Genomic DNA, 17,380 nt, shown 5'->3' with positions numbered 1-17,380 from the left:
GAGTCAATTATTTAACTCAATCAGTAATCAAGTCTGTTTTGTACTTGGGAGTGATCAACTATCTTCTCTGGAGGGCTCAGGACATTTTTGCTCATTGTGCTTTCTTCTGGATATGAAGATTCTCTGTTTGGTTTTGGTGATTTTGTGCCCATGAATGGCACAAGAAGCTCAAGGGCAGGATTTTCAAAGCACTCAGCATTGGCCTCATTGAAATCAACTGACTATTGACTTCAGTGGGGGTAGAGTTAGGTCAACAATGAGCACTTTTGAAAATTCTAACTCCCCAAAACTATAAAGCACAGATATGCAGAGTGGTCAGCAAGGCTTTACTGCCATGAAGGGCCAGCTCATAGAACTAGTAAGTTCTGTAATAAAGCAAGCAGCTATGTTGCCTTTTTAAAAAAAAAAAAAAGCAAGCCACATTTTAGTAATAGTTTATTAGTTCTGGCACAGATGTCCTGCAAATAAAACTATATTATTCTTAATCATCATCATTAATAATTGCATTTAAATGCAATTTAAGTTGAATGTTATTTTATTACAGCATCTTGTATCCCCATAAAAGACCATGATTAGGCATATTCGGAGGTATTTAAGAGAAATATTGGTATTAATAGCTACCATGCAGGTAAGCCTTTTGCACAGAGTCTACAGTTGCAGTGCATGGCGTGGAAAAGTCACCTCTTGATCCCCATACTGTAACCTCTTTTCCTGGAACAGTGCTAGTTCCACCTCCACTTTCTCCATCTGTTGTCTGAGTTCTGCTATTACGTTATGGAGTGACTGCAGTGCAGAGGGAAACGAAAGAAGGGAATGACAGGAAAGATTGGAAAAAATTGTAATCAAAATATAAAGACAAAAAAGAGAGTAAAGCAAAAGCACTGAACGGTCAACCACTTGTGTTACCTGTTTCGGAAAACTTATTTAAGAAACCAAGTGACTCTTCCAAGCAGAGCCACAGCAGAATTCAGTTTCAGCAATGTGTGTTTACTGTGATCATTTGGGTCAAATGTTGCCTCCCCAAAAAATGTTTGCCATTCATACTGATGTGTTTACTGCCCAGTGAGGTCTTTAGTTTGTAAGGATCAGATCACATTGTATCTTTTGTGTTTTCTACGTAAGGAAAGAATTTCATATTTTACTGTCACGGGGGTGAGTAAAGAACACTACAAGTTGCGGGAGTTCCAAGAACCAGCCAATTATAACTTGACTGACCCACCACAGCATTACCAATACCAAGAAGAATTCAATCTGCCTGTGCCAGGTGGAGAGCTTATTTCTACAGCACTGGTATGTATGGCACTTGTCTGAACTGGTAAGGTTCGCTGCTTTTAGGCAATAGCAATCATTCATATAAAACTGGGATCAGACTGCAGGGAAAAGGCAATAGAACTTAAAGCAAGCTCTGCTCAGCTCCACAGCAGCTAGATGTCTTTGCTAAAATGATGAATGTTGACATTTACATTATCATCATTAGCCTTCAGCCTCAGCGCACTATTGAAGTTAATGGGGCTGGTCATTCCTCCCAGAATGACATGATTGATTCTTTCTTTCCACAGATTCATTCACATTTGGAATCCTACCTTTGCAACATTAAGAGTAAGAAACTTAAAGTTTCTCTTTATAAAATCAAAGCTTAAAGTGAACTGCAATAACTTGTGCAGCCACCGGAAGATTGTTGGCCTGGCTTAGCTCACCTCTACATGGTGGCTCAATTCACCCTCGCTGTTACCACGCGGAACTGGGCTGGCCAGTTTGAGACTTGTAACAGAAAGCCACCGTAAAAGAATCATTTTAAAAATTAAAACAAGAAAAGTGAATGTGTACTGTGCATACCAAGCCGCACACTGAATGGCTTACCTGCTGGCGAACCTCACCAGAGAGCTCCATCTTCCAAGAAGAAATTAAAACACACATTTGTTGGGCTCATTATGGGCTTGATTGTGTTAGTCTAGAGGGAAGTGCAGGGCTGGCCCCTCCCCGCCCCCTACTGGGAGCTCTGGGGGGCATTCTGTGTTCAAAAATGGTACAGATTTTGCAGTGACGACAAGGCCAACAGCTCTCTGGAACACAGAGGCAGCATACTCATTTTTAAGTAGCCACTTCTGAGCCCATGTGCAACCAGAGGAAGCTGAGCCATGGATTGCAATTCTGCCTGCCGCTGGTTCAAGCTATTCATTGGCGGGAGGGCTCTGTATATTCATCTCCCCCTGCCTCCCATCCCTGTGCACCCATTTAAGAGTCTGGCAGAATCCAGTCCTAAGTGAATATCTGCTGGCATTTTGGACATCTGAGACACATCTCAGACTCTGGGTGAAAAGCTGGCCCCACTGAAGTCAATGGCAAAACTCCCATTGACTTCAATAGGGACAGGATTTACACTCTGACTTGTCAAATGAGTGATATTTAAAAACTCTCAGAGATGTTGTCTGGCTCTCACCGAACATGAGTGCAAAGTCTTTCATTACAAGAGCATGCTTGAATATCTGCCGTGACGTACATGAGCCTCGCTCTAAAAGAGTGTGACCTGCTAGTTTGGAACACAGCAAGGCAATGTACCTGTTCATTGCCCCCATGAGCCAGTCCATCTTAAATCCCATTTCTTTCTGACTCAAAATGACTTGAATTTGGAAAGTTATTTTTATAAAACAGAGAAAGTTTCAGGTAACTTAAAACCACATGAAGCTCTGAGGATCAGTTCATCTGCTTTACTAACCTCTGTCTCCCCGTATCTGTCTTCGTAGTCTAATCGGTCCTTCTCTACAGCAGTTAGCTTTAGCTTCAAATTGGAAATTTCTGCCATAAGGTTCAATTTCTGAGTTTCAAGGGATGTTCTACTCAGAAGTTCCTGATTCAAGATGAAGAGGAACAGAGTTATTCTTCTGAGGAGGAAAAATTACATGCTTAGCACCACATTAAGATAGGCCCCAAGAAAGAGAGAGCAGGAAAGTGGCCTTCCTGCATCTGGAGGCCTCTTGGATAGAAAGGTAGGACTCCTCCTCCAATCTATCAGGCCAAAGGATACCAGCCATAGTTAACCTGGTTAACTGGATGCCTATCTTGTGTGCTGCCTGTCTCTCCAATCAGGACAACTTCTAAGCTTAGTTTATCCAGGGATTTTTCCCCCCTGGAATGCCCAATTGCACCCCATTAGGAAAAGGACGTGAATAATGGACATCCCCAGGTCCTGTGCAAGTCAATTTGCTCTAGGTCTGCCAATTCTGCCACTCAGCAGCTATTGAGAGAGATGATCCTTTAACAATTGGTGGCTGTGGGTCGGATGCAGTTAACTTGGATGCAGCCAGGATCATGGGTAGTGGGGAGATTGCTGCCAGACCCAGGAAGAGCTGCCCCTACAAACTTGCCGGTTGTCGCAGTTGCCGAGGGCAGCAAGTAGAGTTACAATAAATTAGAGCTAAGAAATAACACCCATCCTACCTAGGGCCTCAATCCAACACCCTTAGAAGTCAGTGCAGGGACTCCAATGAGAGTAGGACTAGATCCTTACTGTGCGGGATAGGGCTGACATGACTCAGAATGAGAACAATTTTAACAAATAAAATAGACTGTAACAAGAAAGTTATCACTTTGTCATGTGACACCATGGGTTCCAAAATTTTGTCCTAAACACACTAGTCTGACGGAACCAGACAGAACAGTATTCAGTGCTACATCACAAATCTACTAAGCATGTACAGCGAGAGAAATGAAATTGCTCTGGCTTCCTCGCAATACCTGCTGCAGCATCTCTTCTGTGGCATTCAGCTTCTCCCTGTGCTCCTCTAGGCAGAACTCTAAATCTCGAATCTTTTCTCCTTGTGCTTCCACCTGGTCAGTAAGTACACTTACCTGTAGAGTACAGAAATATGAAAATCCATAACTACCTCAGATTTATATAGCACCTATCACCCTGCAGGACAAGGAATAAATAATAAGAGGCAACCTCTGCAGGTAAAGCACATAAGAGGTGTTCTACAATAGTTATGCTGTATGTGCTGAGGAGGAACATTAGAGTTGCCATGGTGAGTCAGACCATGTATCCTGTCTCTGACAATGGCCAATGCCAGAGCTTCAGGGGGAGTGTAAAGAACAGGGCAATGATGGAGTAGATCCACCCTTGTCTTCCACTCCTGGTAGCCAGAGGTTTAGGCTCATCTCGAGCCTGGGGTTGCATCCCTGTCCATCTTGATTAACAGACATTCATGGACCTATCCTCCATGAACTTATCTTTTTTGAACCCAGTTACGATTTTGACCATCATAACATCCCATGGCAACGAGTTCCACAGGTTAATTGTCTGTTATATGAAAAATACTTCCTTTGGTTTGTATTAAACCTGCTACCTATTAATTTCATCAGGTGACCCCTGTTTTTTGTATTGTGTGAAAGGATAAGTAACACTTCTCTATTCATTTTTCCCCCATACCATTCATGATTTTATAGACCTCTATCATATCTCCCCTTAATTGTCTCTTTTCTCAGCTGAACAGCCCTAATCTTTTTAGTCTCTCCTCATATGGAAGCCGTTCCAGATCCCTGATCATCATTTTTGCCCTTCTCTGAAACTTTTCCAGTTCCATTATATCCTTTTTGAGATGGGACGACCAGAACTGCACACAGTATTCAAGATATGAGTGCACCATGGGATTTATAGAGTGGCATATGAAATTTTATTTTTTATGCCTTTCCTAATAGTTCCTAATATGCCATTAGCCTTTTTGATTGCTGCTGACCACTGAGCAGAAGTTTTCAGAGAACTATCCATTGCGACTCCAAGAGCTGTTTCTTAGGTGGTGACAGCTAATTTAGAACCCATTATTGTATATGCATAATTGGGATTATGTTTTCCAACATGCATTAATCAACATTGAATTTCATCTGCCATTTTGTCACCTAGTCACCCAGTTTTGCGATATCTCTAACTCCTTCCAGCCTGCTCTGGACTTAACTATCTTGAATAATTTTATATCATCTGCAAACTTTGCCACTTCACAGTTTACCCCCTTTTCCAGATAATTAATGAATATGTTGAATAGCACAAGTTCCAGTACAGATCCTTGGGGACCCCACTGCTTACCTCTCTCCACTATGAAAACTGTCCATTTATTCCTACCCATTGTTTCCTGTCTTTCAACCAGTTACTGATCCATGAGAGGACCTTCCCTGTATCTCATAGCTACTGAGGGCTTGTTTACACTTGAAATGCTACAATGGCTCAGCTGCAGCACTACAGAGGCACCACTGTAGCACTTCAGTGTAGACCAGGGGTAGGCAACCTTTCAGAAGTGGTGTACCAAGTCTTCATTTATTCACTTCAATTTAAGGTTTTGCGTGCCAGTAATACATTAACGTTTTTAGAAGGTTTCTCTCTATAAGTCTATAACTAAACTACTGTTGTATGTAAAGTAAACAAGGTTTTCAAAATGTTTAAGAAGCTTCATTTAAAATTAAATTAAAATGCTGATCTTACGCTGCCAGCCTGCTCAGCCCGCTGCCAGCCTGGGGTTCTGTTCACCTAGGCTGGCAGCAGGCTGAGTGGGGCCTGCGGCCGGGATGCCGGCTGGCAAGGGACTGGCAGCAGGGACCCCAGACCTGGGGGGAGGGGAGGTCAGGGGTCAGAGCAGAGGGCTGGGGAGGTTCAGGGCAGAAGGCTGGGTGTGTGGAGGTGTAGGGCAGAAAGCTGTGGGGGGGGGTCAGGGCAGAGGGCTGGGGTGCTCGGCTTGTGGGGGTGCTCCCAGCCCCCTGCCCTGTGCGGCTCAAGGCAGGGGGCTGGAAGGGATATGCCCTGTTCCACCCCCTTCCCCAAGGTCCCGTCCCTACTCCTTCTCTGCCTCCTCTACGGAGCAGCGAGCACGCTGCTGCCACTCGTCCCCCTCCCCCTCGCAAGGGCCATCAGCTGATCGGCACAGGGAAGGAGAGGAGGAGGGGCAGGAAAGCACCATGCTGGGGGGAAGAAGCAGGGGAGGGGAGAAGCTTGGCTGCCGCAGGACCAAGCTTCTGCCTCCTGCCCCCGCAGGGGAGAGTGGTGGGGCTGAGTGGGGCTGGGGGCCAAGACCACGGCAGGCAGCAGCGTGCCACTCAAAATTGGCTTGCGTGCCATGTTTGGCACGCGTGCCGTAGGTTGCCGACACTACTTATGCTGATGGGAGGCATAGGTAATGAACCTCCCCGACAGAGATGTAGCAAGATGAATGGGTAGGGTGGACATTGGGGATTACGTCAGTTTAACTACTTCGCTCAGGGGTGTGGATTTTTCACTGCTAATTTAGTGTAGACTAGACATTGATTTCCTTCAGAGCTTTTGGTGAGGAGGAGAAAAAAGAAATCCACTGGCCAGCTGAAATTTCAGCAGGATTTTTGGTAGACAGATAGTAATTCTCCAAAGCTGCAATTCAGCCAGGATCACAGGGCTTTTTTATACCTCCTTTTCTGAAATATTTTTAAATGTTCACAATTGGTTGGGGTCTCATTTCAGTCTTGTCTGGGAATGTGCAGGTCTACCAGCACTAATGCCTTTGACGACCATGCTACATCATTATTTTACTATCAAATCAGATTCAAAGGTATCTTCAGCTGTATCACCAATCTCATTTTGTAGGACAACCTAGCCCATCCAGCTATTGAGCAGCCCTGATCCTACTTAGCTATTATTAGTTACTTTACAATGTCCATGATAGTAGCTGCATCATACTACAGGTAAAATGAGAGGATTCCTGCTCTTACAATTGTCAGACATGATGCAATGAAGGAGGTTAACAAAAACAACAGGAAGAAGTTAAAACAAGAAGGACCAGGAGAACATGAGTCATCAGAATTTACTCCACCTAGCCTTTCCTGACTAAAGAATTAAAAAATAATAGTAAATAAAAATACACAGATCTCTTAGTTGTATATTTTCTTTAAGGTGTCAAAGATGATGTGGGTCTGAAGGAGGGATATGAATGAGAGAAGATAGAGGCCTCGTGAATAAGCTCAACTAGCAAGATTAAATAAACTCTCAGTCCCAAGGTTGCATGACTGCAGGTCAACACTCAAAGCTTCTCATTCAGTCATTTAAAGCATACAATCTATACCCAAAAACAATGAGGAGTCCTTGTGGCACCTTAGAGACTAACAAATTTATTTGGGCATAAGCTTTTGTGGGCTAGAACCCACTTCATCAGATGCACGGAGTGGAAAATACTGGAGTAGGTATAAATACATGAAAGGATGGGGGTTGCCTTACCAAGTGTGAGGTCAGTCTAACGAGATAAATCTATTAACAGCAGGATACCAAGGGAGGAAAAATAACTTTTGAAGTGGTAATGAGAGTGGCCCATTACAGACAGTTGACAAGAAGGTGTGAGTAACAGGAGGGAGAAATTAGTATTGGGGAAATTAGGTTTCGGTTTTGTAATGACCCAACCACTCCCAGTCTTTATTTAGGTCTAATTTGATGGTATCCAGTTTGCAAATTTATTCCAGTTCTGCAGCTTCACGTTGGAGTCTGTTTTTGAAGTTTTTTGTTGAAGAAGAACTGCCACTTTTAGGTCTGTTACTAAGTGACCAGAGAGCTTGATGTGTTCTCCTCCTGGTTTTTGAATGTTATGATTCCGGATGTCAGATTTGTGTCCACTTATTCTTTTGCATAGAGACTGTCCGGTTTGGCCAATGTACATGGCAGAGGGGCATTGTTGGCACATGATGGCATATATCACATTGGTAGATGTGCAGGTGAACGAGCCCCTGATGGTGTGGCTGATGTGGTTAGGTCCTATGATGGTGTCCCTTGAATAGATATGTGAACAGAGTTGGCACCGGGGTTTGTTGCAGGGTTTGGTTCCTGGGTTGGTGTTTTTGTTGCTGGCATTTGCTTCAGGTTGGGGGGGCTGTCTGTAAGCAAGGACTGGCCTGTCTCCCAAGGTCTGCGAGAGCGAGGGATCATCCTTCAGGATCGGTTGTAGATCCTTGATGATGCGCTGGAGAGGTTTTAGTTGGGGGCTGTAGGTGACGACTAGTGGTGTTATATTACTTTCTTTGTTGGGTCTGTCTTGTAGTAGGTGACTTCTGGGTATTCTTCTGACTCTGTCAATCTGTTTCTTCACTTCATCAGGTGGGTACTGTAGTTTTAAGAATGCTTGATAGAGATCCTGTAGATCAGGGGTAGGCAACCTTTCAGAAGTGGTGTGCCGAGTCTTCATTTATTCTCTTTAATTTAAGGTTTTGCGTGCCGGTAATACATGTTAACGTTTTTTAGAAGGTCTCTCTCTATAAGTCTATATTATATAACTAAACTATTGTTATATGTAAAGTAAACAAGGTTTTCAAAATGTTTAAGAAGCTTCATTTAAAATTAAATTAAAATGCTGATCTTACGCTGCCAGCCTGCTCAGCCCGCTTCCAGCCAGGGGTTCTGTTCACCTAGGCCTGCAGTGGACTGAGCAGGGCGACTCGAGATCAGGACAGAGGGCTGAGGGGGTGTGGAGGTGCAGGGCAGAAGGCTGGGTGTTGAGGGGAGGTCAGGGCAGAGGGCTGAGGGGATGTGGGGGTGCAGGGCAGAAGGCTGGGTGTGTGGGGGGTTCAGGGCAGAGGAATGGGTGTGTGTTGGGGTGGGGCGAGGTGCAGGGCAGAAGGCTGGGGTGCTCGGCTTGTGGGGGTGCTCCCAGCCCCCTGCCCTGAGCGGCTCATGGCAGGGGGCTGGGAGGGATATGCCCTGTTACACCCCCTTCCCCCAGGCCCATCCCTACCTCTCTCTGCCTGCTCTACGGAGCTGTGTGCACGCTGCCGCTCTTCCCCCTCCCCCTCGCTAGGGCCATCGCGGGCAGGGAGAGGGAGGAGGAGGGGCAGAGGGGCCGGAATGCACCATGCTGTGGGAAGAAGCGGGGAAGGAGGGAAACTTGGCTGCTGCAGGACCAAGCTTCCCCTCTCCCCTGCTTCTTCCCCCAGCATGGCACTTTCCAGCCCCTCCTCCTCCTCCTCTCACCAGGCAGGCTGCGTGCCATTCAGAATCGTCTCGCTTGCCGAGTTTGGCACGTGTGCCGTAGGTTGCCGACCCCTGCTGTAGATGTTTGTCTCTGTCTGAGGGATTGGAGCAAATGCGGTTGTATCTTAGAGCTTGGCTGTAGCAATGGATCATGTGATGTGGTCTGGATGAAAGCTGGAGGTAAGTATAGCGGTCAGTAGGTTTCCAGTATAGGGTGGTGTTTATGTGACCATTGCTTATTAGCACTGTAGTGTCTAGGAAGTGGACCTCTTGTGTGGACTGGTCCAGGCTGAGGTTGATGGCAGGGTGGAAATTGTTGAAATCTTGGTGGAATTCCTCAAGGGCCTCCTTCCCATGGGTCCAGATGATGATGTCATCAATGTAGTGCAAGTTGAGTAGGGGTGTAAGGGGACAAGAGCTGAGGAAGCGTTGTTCTAAGTCAGCCATAAAAATGTTGGCATACTGAGGGGCCATGCGGGTACCCATAGCAGTCCTACTGACTTGAAGGTATAAATTGTCCTCAAATCTGAAAGAGTTGTGGGTGAGGACAAAGTCACAAAGTTCAGCCACCAAGTTTGCCATGATGGTATCGGGGATGCTATTCCTGATGGCTTGTAGTCCATCTTTGAGTGGAATGTTCGTGTAGAGAACTTCTACATCTACATGGGTTCAGGCCAGTCCTCGCTTACAGACAGCCCCCCAACCTGAAGCAAATACCAGCAACTACACACCACACAACAAAAACACCAAGCCAGGAACTAAACCCTGCAACAAACCCCGGTGCCAACTCTGTTCACATATCTATTCAAGGGACACCATCATAGGACCCAACCACATCAGTCATACCATCTGGGGCTCGCTCACGTGCACATCTACCAAAGGGATATATGCCATCATGTGCCAACAATGCCCCTCTGCCATGTACATTGGCCAAACCGGACAGTCTCTACGCAAAAGAATAAATGGACACAAAACTGACATCAGGAATCATAATATTCAAAAACCAGTAGGAGAACACTTCAATCTCTCTGGTCACTAAGTAACAGACCTAAAAGTGGCAATTCTTCAACAACAAAAACTTCTAAAACAGACTCCAACGTGAAGCTGCAGAACTGGAATAAATTTGCAAACTGGATACCATCAGATTAGACCTAAATAAAGACTGGGAGTGGTTGGGTCATTACAAAACCTAAACCTATTTCCCCCAATACTAATTTCTCCCTCCTGTTACTCACACCTTCTTGTCAACTGTCTGTAATGGGCCACTCTCATTACCACTTCAAAAGTTATATTTCCTCCCTTGGTATCCTGCTGTTAATAGATTTACCTCGTTAGACTGACCTCACACTTGGTAAGGCAACCCCCACCCTTTCATGTATTTATACCTGCTCCTGTATTTTCCACTCCATGCATCTGATGAAGTGGGTTCTAGCCCACGAAAGCTTATGCCCAAATAAATTTGTTAGTCTTTAAGGTGCAGGAAGGACTCCTCATTGTTTTTGCTGATACAGACTAACACAGCTACCACTCTGAAATCTATACACAGAAGAGGAAAAAAAACCTAGGTTTGGAAATGACTTACTTGCAGAACAAGAGATTCCTTGTCATTTTCCAGACGCGCTAGCCTTTCTTGATATACATCTTCATTACCAGATATATGTCCATTAGTCTGAAAAAGAAATTTTTAAAAAGTGTGGCTTATATGCTATCATATTGTTAGCATTTTTCATCAATAAAACTCCAAAATAATTGAACCCTCCAAACTCCAGCTACATGCAATATTGCTGGTCACTTGAAGAAAAAGGTTTAAAATATAAAAATGATGGGCTAGATCCTCACCTGGTGTAACCAGTGGTCACTGGAGCTATGTTGATTTACACCAAGGATCTGGCCCCACAGACCCAAATTCTCTGTTGCTGTAACTCCACTGAGTGCAAGTTACAATAGCAGAGATTTTGGCCCACTAGGCATCACTTTCAGCATGTAGACTTTGATTAATATAAGAGGAAGCAATAAAGGAAAATAAAAAGACTGTGCTCTACAAAACCCTACCAAAAGCACTGTTCCTGTTAGCTTTTTAAGAGAATTTATTCATTTAAAATTAGCATCTCTTCAATTTATTTAAAATAGCATCTGTCACTTTTCTCAAGCAAACTCTCATCACCTGTGATCTCTTGATTCAAGGATGAGCTCTACCACAGATTTACATATGGGTCTTGAGATGACTCAGCAAACTATCATATGAAAATTAAATAAGCATTTCCTTAAAGCTAAAGCACATAGCAATCAGCAAAAAACATTGGCTCTAATTCTGTAGCAATAGACAGAACCTAAATGTATTCAGCTTTAAGGTTCAATTCATTATGCAGCCTGTAAAAAGACCAGATTTTAGATACCAATCCAAATATTTATTATGGATAAAAATTATATAGTGTTGTTAATTTGCACAGTTTAAAAACAGATTTTATTCCTAACATTTTCCTGGCCTAAAAGGGTTACAATATAAAGAAAAGACACAGGACTACATTTTCAGCACAAGGAGCGTGTGGGGACTTAGACGAGAAGGAAGAAATTGGTCCTCTGTGACCCAATTGCACAAATTCACTTATTGCACATTCAGCATTTTAAAAATATCTGCATGATCCAGTACCATTCTGAGACACATTGGCAAAGAGATGAGTACCTCAGGAAGCTCTCAAGTGAAAAAACAACAAAAACACAGCTACAAAATATCTCATCTGAGGTGAAAAAAAAATGAATTATTTCAAATGTTATCATTGCTTACAAGCAACATGCTGCATGATGGTACATAGAGTAATTTAGAAAAAAACACACAATACAGAGCATCCCTTCACAACCTCAGACATATTTTACTGTGTAAGCAAAACTTTGTATTGTGAATACATTCCTTTAAGAAGTTGCCTCAGTCTGAAGAAGAAAAAAATATGTTGATGCTACCCAGGAGCCCAGAAACTGAAAACACATCAGGAAAATGAATCATCGGAGAGACCTCTTTTTCATAATGATTCCACCAGAAAAACGTAAACTATCTTAATAGAGAACAGAATTGATTTAATTCACACAGTTCTTTCACGCTCATCATTATTTCAAAGCATTTGACAATATCAGAATTAAGTTATTTTTAAAATATTCTTCCTATCCTCATATAAATCACTTGGGAAAGCATGGGAGCCTGATACAAACCAGCGAAGACGCCCACTGACTTCAGTAGTCTTTGGATCAGGTCCTGTTTCTTTCCTTCTTTTTGTCTTCTTAATACATACTAAAAGAAATTCCCCAAGCTGGGTCTAATGACCATCTGCATGAGTCAGCAGAACAACCCTGCAACTCCAAGAATCCGATATCCTGTTGTACTCTCGCAAACTGCAGTACAACATACAAAATATAATGGAGGACCACTCAGTTTAAAATTCTAGAAATATTAAGCAGTTAAAGGTTAAGCCCTCAAGAAATTGGGGTAAATCCTGCCATTTGCTATATTGGAGTGTTGTGGCAGAGGGCGTGTTTCTTCTTACCATCCAGCATCTCCCTGGTACACCAAGATGCCTAGAAGCATGTATCACTTTCCCAGGAAGGCAAGAATTTCTGTCTTATACTCAAGCGATCAATACCTGGCACCAGGGTCAGCATTCTCAGAGGAGCAGGAAGCGTGCCCCAGAGTACACTGTAGCTGTCCATCATGCGTACTCCTGTGCTCGAAGGATTCCTGATGCAGAATAACCTGCCAGTATCACTGCTCATCCCGGCTCTGCTGGATTCTAAGCACCAGGGCAAAGCTTAGCCATTGTCGGTGTTCACATCAAATTGTTCTGGCGCTCACTGGAATTTAGCTGAAGTAATCAGGATTTCTCTCACAGACAAGTGAGAAAGACAAGCCAAACAAGTCCAAGAGTTTCCCAAGTAAACTCTTCTTGGCTGCTAAAGGGAAGGGCTTTCTTTTAAATTACATGGTGTGTGAATAATGCGAAAAACAAATGTTCATAGCCTTTGCTGCTCTTTTGTAAATCAGTGTCACATAACTGGTATCTCTGTTTAGTTTTCTGAAATCAAAACAGTGAAAATATTTGTTCGATCAACATTTTCCATTGCAAGTTCTATCTATCTTATACAGCCCCATTACCACAGTAGCCTCAGAACACCCATATGAAGTGGGGAAATATCATCCCCGTGTTATAGATGGAGAACTGAAGCACAGTGAGGTTAAGAGACTTGCTCAAGGTCACACACAGTAGCAAGGAATTGAACTTAGGTCTCCAAAGTGCTAGGCGAGCACCCTAACCACTGGCTCATTCTTCTTCTTTTCTGTGCAAAATCAATACAGACGGACTCAAATGGATACATACAGAGCCATATCTTTTTATTGCACTTATTCTAAAGCACGAGAGTCTTCCAAATCAGGGTGAAAACTGATGAGCTGTGATAGCAAAATGCTATACTGGCTAACAATGCTATGACACTTCATTTCTAAGCTCTAGAAGAAAGTTTCCTTTCTGCCCCAAATGGCCCAGGCTTGGTCTGTGCCCAACAGTGAATTTTCTCCACATCATTAATCAAAAAAATCTTCAGACCATATCTGAAGCTGAGAACTTTAAAAAAGAATTTCATTTAAAAATATTGCTATAAAATACTCCATCAGTAAATAGATGGGAATCCCATTTTGGGCAGTAGTATGCCTGTATTCTCTCTTCCCCGAAGCAGATTTTTTTATTGTACTGGTAATGACAGGTTTTAACAAAACTGCCAAATCAACATAAACAAGAAACCTTTTGTAAATCCTGTGTAAAAACAGACAGAGCTGACTGATGGCAGGTCTATACTTAAAATGCTGCATCAGCGCAGCCGCACCAATGTGCTGCTCTAGTGCTTTAATGAAGACTTTTAAGCCTCTGTGAGAGGCCATAGCTATGTCGATGGGAGAAGCTCTCTCTTGCTGACATAGCACTGTCTAGCTGGGGGATTAGGTCAGTATAACATCGCCCTCTTGGGGGGGGGTGTATGTGTGTGTGAAGAAACCACATCCCTGAGTGACGCAGTTATACTGATATAGGTCTGTAGTGTAGACTAGACCTGATTAAACCAAGGTCTCATGCTCAACTCAATGACGCTTCTCTATCATATGATAGCACGTTCGACCAATTCCCTACTTTCAGAGAATGTTCTAGGCATCAGTGGGCAGAACCTTATTGATTTTCATGAAAACTGGAAAAACCGAAAGAGCATCAAGATATAAATATGGTTAAGAACACTAGGTCTTTTACTTTGATTTTACTGATGGACTATTATTTTAATAGGTGGAAGAGTGGCGGAACGCACGAGTGCAGAGGCCAAGCAAAAATGAAAAATAATTGAAAAAATAATTGAACATTATCAAGTCTCAAACATGATTTACTTAAAGTTTTAGGAGAAGATGATTTAGGAGTCAGGTTAGGTTGTACCCTCACAATACCAAATACCGCAGTGTTTTAATTTTTAAACTGCCACCCGCTCAGTAATCAGAATCAGTAATTATACTCCATTATATTTTTGCCAACTCTCACAATTTTATTGCAAATCTCATAATATTTGGTGTATAAATCCCCAGTTCCTGGAGTCTTGTGATTATCTGAAAATTTCAGCTTTGTTTATTACCAAAAAAAGTTTATAGCCTCATGCTTTCAGAAAAAAAAATCTTGAAAACATGAACTCTAACAGAGTCAAACACCAAGAGGCAAATGGAAAGAACCCCACATTTATTACTCATTAAACGCTCATGATTTTTAAGACAATCATGGATTTGTGACCCCCTACTCATGACTTTTGAATGTTTTGGTTTGGCCATACTGCCCTTGTGGCTGCTTGAGAACAACAGGGTACAATGCATGAACTTATCAAAGAGACCAAGCAAAGCAGCAGGATAGATAGTGCCCTGCTATCTCAAATCACTTGTTTCATCAAAGACAGACCAAACTTGATAGTCATACCTAGCAGGAAGGATATCTTGTGGTCAAAGAGCACTCCGCAGCTAGGCCTCTCACGAGCAAAAACTCAACTGTGTGACAATTTGTGATATGGGCAATTTCCACTAGGGGCTAGGATGGAATCATCTCACTCCTTTCAACCTATGATCTCTGGCAGGATCGGAATTCAGGTCTCAAGGGGTGAGAGACTAAATGTGCCTCATACTATCATAAAATGCTTTCAGGATCTAGCCCAGTCAGTCTAAATCAAATTAATCTACCTTATGTCTACACTAAAAAAGAAAAAAAAAATCAAATAAATCTTCACTTGAATACAGGATTTTTCCATGAATAAATCACATGTAATGTTTCTTGGCTAGTGATCTACTTCTGCCACATGGGAACCACTCCACATCTTTAAAAGGGCTGATTTATTTCAGTACACTTATCTCAGACAAGCAAATTTATCTTTGAAACCTAATATGCCTTCATAAAGAATACTATTGGTTTTATTAGCTCCCAGGAATCTGGCCAGCTTCTGAAAGAATTAACTCATTAAAGAGGAGGCAGATCCTGCAGCTGATTTTACAAGAGGACGGCAACAACTACACGCACGGAGTCAGGAAATCACTGTCAGCATCACAAGTCAACTCATTACCAAAAGCTGAAAATACACATGAACTGACATGAAACTTGGCTAAAAAATGGTCACTGGCTGTTAAAGATCACTGGCTCCTCTGTATAAAAAGCACGCAGAGTTATACCACCACCACTAGAAATGGGCCAAGGATGAAAGGTTTGGATCTAAACTTCGGGGAGTTTAGTGGGACTTAGTGGGAACTTAGATCTGGGCTTCTGCACCAGTCCCATCTTTAAACAAGACAAAGTGAGTTATGCAAGCATCCTTCCCAGAAAGGCACAGGACACTCACTCAACTTGACCATGTTTTTTCTGTAATCAATAATTAATATCACTTAAAAAGCAACAACAAATCATCCAATTTTAATTTGAAAACTCAACTCAGAGAAGAGTGAAGCGATGCTCATGGTTATGGGAAAGCATTTTAAGAATCTTGCTGGAAGTTTGAGAGTGCCTGCTACCCAGAGAGGAAGCCGGTCCTGGTAAGAGGAAGATGCAGTTATGACTGACAGGTGTCTTTAGATTTTATGTTTTCAGTTAGATTTTTACTCTTCATTGCTTAAAGTGAGGCTCCACTCATAAAAGCGATTAGGTAAAATGTATACCTCTTTACCCAAGAGATTTGCTCCCGGGTAAGTGTTCCCAGCCAGAGCTGCTGACTTTAGTGACTAAAAAAGGTTTTGCTGCATTTAACTCTTATTAGTACCTTGGAGCCAACTCTGGGAGAGCGAGTTGAATTCTATTCCCTTTGTGCTTCAACAGAATTATGTATCTAGTTCAAACTGAAAGCAACAGAGTTGCAGTGATGCAATGAAAAGCAGAATTTGGTTTGAAATACTTTATTACCCATGATGATATACAAGAAGGATAAAAAGACAGCCTTTCAATTTGCGGGGCTCACAGTTAGAAATAAAAAAAAAAAATGTATTTGCAAACTGACCATATCTGATCTGGAAAGCATTGAGAAACAAAAACAGATCTATTTGCAGAGAAAAGAGACTGTGAATAAATGCTTTGCCCTGGGCACTATATGAATTAAGTAGATACACATTAGAATAGAATGAGAATTTTTATTCATTAGCAACAAACTGAAGATCCCTGAAACTCAGGAAAGGTTATCATCTCATTGTGAACGTCACAGCTATACCCTGTGTCTATGATGAGAGACACTGAAACTCTGGATCCCAATACTTCTGAACTGTGAAGAAGCCGGACTCCAGATCCAAACTGTGAATGACTGGGCCCATCTCTAAGTTTAATCACATAAATCCATCCACTTCCAACATGCACATAGGGAAATGCGTGTATGATTTCCACTGCACATTTTTTTATTCACCTAAGTTAGAAAAGCAGACAAGAAAAGCAGCTTAATTCTATCGCGTTTAGTTAATTAACACATTGTGGATTTCAAATGGAGATGTTAAGAGCTCATTTTGTTCAATGGAAATATTAGTTTATCTTTGAATTCCTCAATGGAAACTACTTGATCACTTTATATAAACAACTCCATGATCAGATATTAGTGCACAACATGTACAGCTGGTTCCAACTGGCCATTTGGCACACACAACCATTCTCCTCAAAATATTTCACATCCGTATTTTAACTTAACTACTTGTCCCTTTATGTAAAAAGGACATCGGAAACAGGAAGTTCTTTTTGTTTTTAAATGCTAATGTGTAGAATCCTGCTCTCCTTCCTTTGCGAGTCATCCCAAAGGGGCTACTCATGTAAGTACAGCAGGAACAATTTGGTGTGAGGTCAGGAAGAGCCATGAGGAGAACTTGAGACAGCCAACTTCAATAGTGTGGGATTGAAAGAA

General features: G+C 42.5%; 1 protein-coding gene across 28 annotated transcripts in view; it reads right to left on the bottom strand.

Moving 5' to 3' along the window:
* The window catches only part of PPFIBP1 (PPFIA binding protein 1), a 178,575-nt gene that overhangs the window by 60,759 nt on the left and 100,436 nt on the right, over positions 1-17,380 (bottom strand). For 11 of the 28 annotated variants that reach the window (XM_065569219.1, XM_008165937.4, XM_008165948.4 and 8 more), the window contains 4 exons: positions 10,545-10,631; positions 3,736-3,849; positions 2,717-2,848; positions 682-783 (listed from right to left, as the gene is read on the bottom strand). In XM_065569219.1, the coding sequence (XP_065425291.1) occupies positions 682-783; positions 2,717-2,848; positions 3,736-3,849; positions 10,545-10,631 (435 nt within the window). Of the gene's footprint in view, positions 1-621; positions 784-1,697; positions 1,809-2,716; positions 2,883-3,735; positions 3,850-10,544; positions 10,632-17,380 lie in introns of those variants that run through there. The other 17 variants (XM_065569248.1, XM_065569270.1, XM_008165957.4 and 14 more) reach the window with 6 other exon arrangements.

The sequence above is a fragment of the Chrysemys picta genome, chromosome 1 (assembly GCF_011386835.1).
Source record: "Chrysemys picta bellii isolate R12L10 chromosome 1, ASM1138683v2, whole genome shotgun sequence".
NCBI classification, from domain to species: Eukaryota; Metazoa; Chordata; order Testudines; family Emydidae; genus Chrysemys; species Chrysemys picta.
Note: the sequence above shows the minus strand (reverse complement) of the source record. Positions and strands in the feature narration are given on the sequence as shown.